This window comes from Drosophila obscura, unplaced genomic scaffold, assembly GCF_018151105.1.
Source record: "Drosophila obscura isolate BZ-5 IFL unplaced genomic scaffold, ASM1815110v1 contig_4, whole genome shotgun sequence".
In the NCBI taxonomy this organism is placed as follows: domain Eukaryota; kingdom Metazoa; phylum Arthropoda; class Insecta; order Diptera; family Drosophilidae; genus Drosophila; species Drosophila obscura.
Genome location: NW_024542828.1, coordinates 5,729,043 through 5,736,685, shown reverse-complemented (window position 1 = coordinate 5,736,685; position 7,643 = coordinate 5,729,043). Strand labels below are relative to the sequence as shown.

Sequence of the window (7,643 nt, the reverse complement as noted above, 5' to 3'; positions counted from 1 at the left end):
CCTTATTATGTTGACTTTGTGTGCAGTGCATAAACTGTGATAAAAATCGCATATTCCATGCGGCGTTGCTGTTGCCGTTGCCGTTGCCTGCCTGCCAGCCGCGAGCTAGATGAACGTGGATTTGCCTCTCCCCATGCCGTATATATACCCCATTCCTTTTTTTTTAAATGTCTATAATTTATGTTTGGCCGTTAAACTCGCTGGCGCTGACTTCAGCCTTCCTTCCGCCTTTCGCCTTTGGCTTTAGCCCCTCTGCCTCTCGCTCTCTCTCTCTGCCACTGCCACTGACTCCTCACTTTGCTTACAACAATTTGATGGCATATAATTATTAGTTCGTATAATTTATGGCTTCATTTTGAGCTTAACAAAGTTGTGGAGAGCTTTGTGCTGTGTGCTGTGGCGCTGCTGCTTGTGTCTTGTGCATTTCAAGTCGCCCTGTTGGTGGTGGCTCCCACTCCCTCCCCCTCGCTGATTTATAACTAATTTAGCTGACATTTTTATGGGATATCGGAAAGTGCAGCTCCTGCTGCTGCTGCTGCTGCTGCATGTGATTTTAATCAGTTTTTTGGGGCAATATGCAAAATAAAAAAAAGATACAAGCATAAAAAGAAATTGTCACTCAAAGGGAAATACATTTTTCGCATCAAAGGGGCATGCCACGAGTATGAATATGAATATCAAATTACAAGCAACTTTGTAATTGGCTGAAACTTTGTGTAAGAATTATGAAATGTAGCAAGCATAGGAATATCGAAATATACTTCAAATAAAGACATTAGCCTTTGCCAGTAGCTGCCATGGGTAGAATATAAAAGTTGATGCATTAATTGTCACATAAATGGTGGAGTTTTTAATCCCCTCGACTTAGTGGTGACCAAGCTAAGTCGATGACAAATTTTTGGAGTGCAAGCCGCTGTTTTTCTATCGCTGTTGCGCTGTCGGAATGTCACAAAGTGGCGGAGGGAGCGGAGGGAGACCTTCTTGAGCAGGCGAGTGAGCGTGCCACTAACCACTCATTAAAGGGATTCGAGAATGGTGTGTGTGAGTGTGCCCACGTGATGTATACGAGCAAATTGTAGGCCCTACACCTCCATGGCCAGTCTCCAGTACCACGAATAGGCACGGCAAACAGGAGCAGGACCTGCAAGCGTAACCACACAAGCCACATTAGCGAGAGCGAGAGAGAGAGACATGGTTAAAGCCGATTTCGTACACACAACGAACTTTGAACTGTCACTAAATGCGTCGTTCTACGTCCTTCGTAGGCTCCTTTACGAGTCTTACTGCTGCTGCTGCTGCTCCTCCTGCTGCATGGATGTTCTTTTTTTTTTTTGGTTGAACTTTGAAGGCGTCGAAAAGGCCTAATTATCTTAATTAATGAGAGCCAAAGCGAATTTCGTGGAAGACAAATGTGCTGCCCCGTGCTGCTGCTGCTGCTGCTGCTGTGGTGTGGTAGCTGCCTGGCGGCATTCACTCACTCACTCACTCACTGCTTCTCTCTCTCTCTCACTCTCTCTGTCTCTCACTCTCTCTGTCTCTCACTCTCTCTCTGTCTCTGTCTCCGTCTCTCACTATCTGTTTCTCTGTGTGTGAGGCTGCAAGGACGTTCTGTGGGTGCCATTTTAATTGTCTCTTCCCCTGCAGCCCCATCGCCCTTTTTGCTTCCATCTCCAACTGCTGTCTGTGTGCGTGTCTGTTTTTATGTGTGTCTGTGTGTGGCTGTTTCTGTATGTTTGTGTGATTTTCATTAATTTTGCTTCGTTTTTACCATTTTGCGAGCGTCGTCGGTGGCTGCGGCCGATTTTGGTTTATGGCCTCGCTCCTGCGCTCGCTCACTCGCCCACTCGCCCACTCGCCCACTCGCTCGCTTGCTGTCTGTCTGTCTGTCTGTTTGTCTGTCTGAATGCGGTTTTGGGTTCGCCACAGAACGACGCAGGAAAAAGGATCTGGCAAATGCCCGCCAGGCAATAAGTGGAAAAGCGTGCTAGGTACCAAGTAAAAACCTCCGGTTGAGGGAAGCACTCGGGATAAAGGGGGAGAGTGGGTTAAAACACACAGAGATATAGATAGAGAGAGAGATAGAGAGGGAGTGGGAGAGACAGAGTGCGGTGTGGCAGTGAAAGAACTGCGGTAGCTGGCGAAAACAATAATAATGAGGCGCCACACAAACACACGGTGCAACACTTTGGCCAAACAAATTGTTAAATGCCATTGACGATGCGACGAGCGTGGAATAAAGTCAGCCACAAGGCGGCCATGTGGATGCTCTGTCTGTGTGTGTGTGTGTGTGATAGAACTGAAAATCTAGGCATCGTTTTGTGGCCAAGTGCAGTTTTAGCTGCTGCCTTTTTGCTGCTTTTGATAAATGTCCGTGGATGCCAAGTGGCGTCCATGTGGCGTCCATGTGGAGCCCAAGTCATATGGAGTCCCTGGGGAGCACGTGCAGGTATTTTCGTAGCAAGTAAAGTCCATGTGGAATCCATATTTTTTGTAGTTGCTTAGACTTATTCCTGTGGACTTTAATTCACGGCACAAAGCGCAAGCGCATTCCAGTCTCACAACTTGCGCTCTCTTCAAGCGAAAGAGAGCGTAAGAGAACGCGGCAGAGCCGAAGAGCGAGCTTTTGTGGATTGCATGTTGTGTGCTGGAACTGGGACAACATTTTTGACATTTTGCCCACATTTTACGGCGAGTCTTGGCCAATGCTTTTGTTGTTGTCTGTCTTTACTTGTGGGCAATGTACCGGCAGTTGAAGGCAGTTCGGTTTCGGCTCGTCTGAGTGACCCGCAAAAGGCAACGTCAAGTGCCAACCGACAGAACTTGACAGACAATGGCAGGGGACAGGGCAGGACAGGGCAGGGGCACGGACACGGGCACTGGAATGTAGCAGCAGAATGAAAGAATGTTGATTAAGGAAAGTGTTAGGGGAAATGGTGGAAACCAGCCACCAGCCATTGCACATTGATTGAACGATACCCTCTGCGCCTTTTTACTTGCAATAATTCACTATTTATTTGATTATTTAACACCCAACAAAAACAATAGCTACAAATCATAATCATAAAATATTTCACACACATTTGTTCAGCACAAAGACTTTGAATTTTTATAGAATTTTCTGTACCATGGCATTTTGTATTACGAGCTCGTGTTCCGTCAACGGGGGTTGGGTGGGGTGGTCATGCAGTTCATCATCATTGTCATGTTTGGTTTTAGGCGGCCGTCGTTTGCTGTTGCTGCTGCTGCTGCTGCTGCTCCTGGGTGGTGCTGGTGGAGACAGCGGACGCTGATTCTGGGGCCTTCTCGCTGATGGCCAGCCAGGGGCAGCGCTTCTGCAGCTCCATGCGGTATCTGGGATGACTGATGGCATACACAAAGGGATCGACGCAGGCCACCATTTTGCAGGTGCAGGCGGGTATCATTGTGGCGCCGGGTGTGAGCAGACTCTTGTCCCCGAAGGCACCAATGAGCGACATTACGCCGTATGGCGTCCACGACACAAAGAACAGGAAACAAATGGTGATGGCCGCTTTGGCAATGCGAATTTCAGCTGTCTCCTTGCTCTTGTCCACATTCGAGCGCAGCGAATCGACATTCATCTTCTTGGCCTGATCGCGCAGCGCCTTCTCGTGGCTGAAGACATGGCCCACAATCTGGGAGTAGTAGTACGTGATCATGGTGGTGGGGCAGACGAAGCTGAAGAAGAATATGCACGCCACAAAGAGACGCGTATCGAAGTTATCCGTCAGATAGTCGAAGGTGCACGACGTGAGATATCCCTCGGGCACGAAACGGCCCCAGGTTTCCGTGTAGCAGGCCACCACCCAGGGCGTCGCATACAGATAGATGAATATGATCATGGCAATGGCCTTGCCGTGCGTCATCTTGCCCTCCATGGGCCGTGTGATCACATTGTAGCGATCGTAGGCGATGAAGGCGTTCGTCGCACCCGCCGCTATGCCCGTGTACGAGCCAATGATGCCGAAGATCTGACAGCCCAGGTGTCCCAGGGCATAGCCCTGATTGAAGCTGTTGTAGATGAAAATGGGCGTCTTGATCATCATCATGAAGTCACAGAAGGCCAGATTGATCACGAGAATGTTCGATGGTGTCCTTAGCGACTTGGCCGCGGAGAAGACCCAGATGACGAGGCCATTGCCAAGCATCGAGATGACCGTAAAGAAGATGTAGAGCGTGCCCAGCAGATAGTTCATTGACTCCGGCGGCTCCGGATATGACAGCCAGTGTTCGGGTATGTGACGCAGTTCATCCGGCGGCACATTCCAGCCCAGCAGACGCGACTCCGCGGATAGTCGCGCATCCGGACGCAGCACACTGGACACATTGCCAAGAAAATTACTCGCGTTGTGGTACTCCATTCTCGGCCTTTTGGGCCAAGACAAAATCACAGCAACGCTCGCGCACGGCTCTTTATATTCTCATTTGGAATTGGATTAGGCATTGGGATTAATGCAAAATCAGCAGCACCAGCAGCAGCAAAGGGATTACCTGGCGTGGATTGACCTAATCCGTTGGCTGACATTCTGCTGATACATCATTTGGCGTTGCTTCGACGGCAGGAAGGTCATTGCTTGTGACCTTTTTCCACGCCGCTGAGAGCATTTGCTAGCCAGCCGCTCTTGTTTTTTGCTGGTGCGTGGTTTAATCAGGCCTAAACTTGAACTAAATCATGGCAAATCCCTCGTCAAATTGTTTAGTCAAGCGTTTTAAAAATACGCATAGAAAATGAAATTTTTACATTGCTAGACCACCCCCCACTCCCCATTCAATATTTCCACCTTTATCCGTTGGGATATCCGTGTACCAGAAACTATCATCAAGGCGTGTGTGTTGCCACGCCTACTTATTAACTCATAAAACAAAACAAAACAAAAAGTGTAGCATACTTTGGCGGGCGTCCCAAGACAACGCACACACACACACACACATATGGTATCGGTGTGTGTGTCTACGTGTAATTATATATGTGTGAGCAACAGCAACAATTTAGGTCATAAATCATATGGAAAAAGTACACAAAAGGCATGCAAATAATCCCCAATTCCCCCCCTCATCCCACAACCAACCAGTACACACATGGACTCATCGCATATGTGTGTTAGTGTGTGTTAGTATGTGTGTGTATGTGTGTGAGGATATACCGTGTGCATATGCTAAAAGTATGTACAAAGATTGATTTCCCTTTGTTTGCCTTTTAGTGGGTGGAATGTGCTGTGCGCCGCTTATTCACCTCAATTCAGCAGGCCTACTCGCGGATGTCCCCACCCCCCACACTGCCAACCAACCCCCTAGACGTACACCCCAGCCCAGCCCATCCCATTCCACCCTTTCCTGTGGGGCCACGTACATACACCAGCTACATGCATCGCAATGGGTGGTAATATTATATGTTGAATGAATGAGGAGGGAGCTGCCTGTTGAAATAATATGTTATATTCACTTGATTTCGATTTGTGGCGCAGCTCTGCCTGCTTTGCCCATTTTTTTCTTGTTTCTCTTGCTAATTTTTGTGGATGCTCTTTCAAATGATAAGCAAAGAGATATTTAGATAGTATATATAAATATTTATTGGATATTTCTGCCTGATTGATTGAGTGGCAGATAAATGAACAGCCAGAAAGCAAGTCTCAATATGTCTGACCATAAAATAAATGAAATTGTTAGGGTATCTAAAGAGACGACATCTAAAGCTACCCTGCGATGCCCATTTCTTTTTTTGTTCTCCATTTTTGGATGGCAAGGTGAATGACTCTATGGGGACTTCTCTTTGTTGGTGTGGGACCTCTAGTGTGGATTTCCATGTAATTAAGGACAGCTGTTGGCGGGCCGCAATTCCCTAAGTGTCTCAAACCAGAGCTTTGAAGCAAGGCGGGGCACAGAGTGTGGCAGTGGAGCATTAGACGGAGTAGAGGAGCATGGGGCATGGAGGCGCAGAGTGTAGCTTGAAGCACGCAGAGAGCCAGCATTGATTAGTGTAGTGCATAAATTGAACATGTGTTCTAGTGCTGAGCCTTCAATGAGCTTTCATTTCCACTTTGTGGCACGATTGTCGCACTGCACTGTGTGTGGTTCTCTGATTAAATGATTTCATTAAGTGGATTGCTGCCAAAGCTGACAGCAGCGTCAATTAATGACAAGAAGCACAAGAAAAAAATACAGCAAACTCTAATTGAAAGCAATCCAAAGCAATTGGAAGCAACGGAATGGAGTTTCCTTCTGTACATCTCTGTAAAAAACCATTAAAAAATAAAAACTTTTCCCCATGCTGGCAAATTCAATTTATTTCTGCATATCACAGAGAATGTCCCATAAATCGTTTGTCGTAAATAAGATTTCTAGAATTTTTCGGCATTTAGCATTAATTGGTTTTGGACAAGGACAAAGGACAGACCAGAAGCCAATTTGTAGTTTTGTAATGAAAACTTCAACAGATGTAAGAGAATTTGGTTATTTATGCGAGTGGTGTATGCATTACCACCTGAAACCTGCTTCAGTGCTGCAAGCTGCTGCAACCTCATGGCCCATAGACAATCTCCCCAATATTACTCATACGTGCCGTGCTACTCGCTCTGTGTGCAACCACCAAAGTCAAGTGTATTCTTTGGAATTTACTTGTGTTTTTCTGTCCGCCATGCGGTCGTCTCTCTGTCTCTCTGTCTGTCGTTTTTGCTCTCCTAAATGTGGCCCATATGTGTGGCTCCAACGTTCTAGCTGCAGCGTTCTTCCTGCTCTGATCTCCCCTGCAGGCTATGGCACGGTAATTGATTATCAAATTCAGCGTTGCAGCGTTTGCATGGGGCAATGTGGCATGCGGCATGTGGCAGGGCAGCATACCAGCAGCATCGCCAGCATTTGCCACAAAGTCCTGCCAGGCAGATGCTCCTGTGTTCCTCGATTACTTTTTTCCCCCTATTTTTTTTTTTTTGGCATAAACTTTTCTGAAGCTTCTTTTTTTCATGTTTTTTTTTTTTTTGGCACACTAAAGCCGTTGGCCATATGTGTGTGTGCTGCTGCTGCTGCTGGAGTTGCAAGCATATTTTTAATGTGCAAAAATCTGTAAAATTTGTGCTATGTCGCTTTGATTGCAGTTTTGGTGAAACATATTTCATTGTTCGTGTGTGTGTGTGTGTGCGTGTCTGTGTGTGTGTGTGCTGCAGGAGAACGAAAGGAGTAAAGGGATAAGCGGATGTGGGGCAGGATTTTGAGTGCTTGAGCACTTGGTTATGCGATCAATAAAGGGCTACAACCCATTTAAATAAGGCAAGGCGGAGTTACGTGTCCTGAAAATTGTGAGTGCCTTTAGATGTTGCTCCTCAGTCCCCTCAGAGATCAGAATCCAATCCAGTAGGATTATATATTCTTGCTTAGAGAACACACTCTTCAATCGATTCTCGAAATCATAAGAAATCTTCTTCTGAATTTTATCTATAGTTTTCCTTTACACACATTTTCACAGAAATTAGTTTGGCCTGTGAAAATCCGGCCATTAAATCCTTCTGCGATTACAAATTAAATACGCCCGCACAAAAGAACGAAAAAATAATTTAATATTGGCGCAAGGACATCCTTGCAGTAGTCCCTGTGTGTTTCATTTATTTTTATATGCCGCCTCGAAGCCATTA

General features: G+C 46.5%; 1 protein-coding gene across 1 annotated transcript; it reads right to left on the bottom strand.

The window, feature by feature from the left end:
* Positions 1 to 2,986: 2,986 nt before the first annotated feature.
* LOC111065829 (opsin Rh3) lies at positions 2,987 to 4,403 on the bottom strand. Its single transcript, XM_022354256.2, has one exon. The coding sequence runs from the start codon at positions 4,377 to 4,379 to the stop codon at positions 3,213 to 3,215; it is 1,167 nt and encodes a 388-aa protein (XP_022209948.2). The 5' UTR covers positions 4,380 to 4,403; the 3' UTR covers positions 2,987 to 3,212.
* Between the last annotated feature and the right edge of the window lie 3,240 nt (positions 4,404 to 7,643).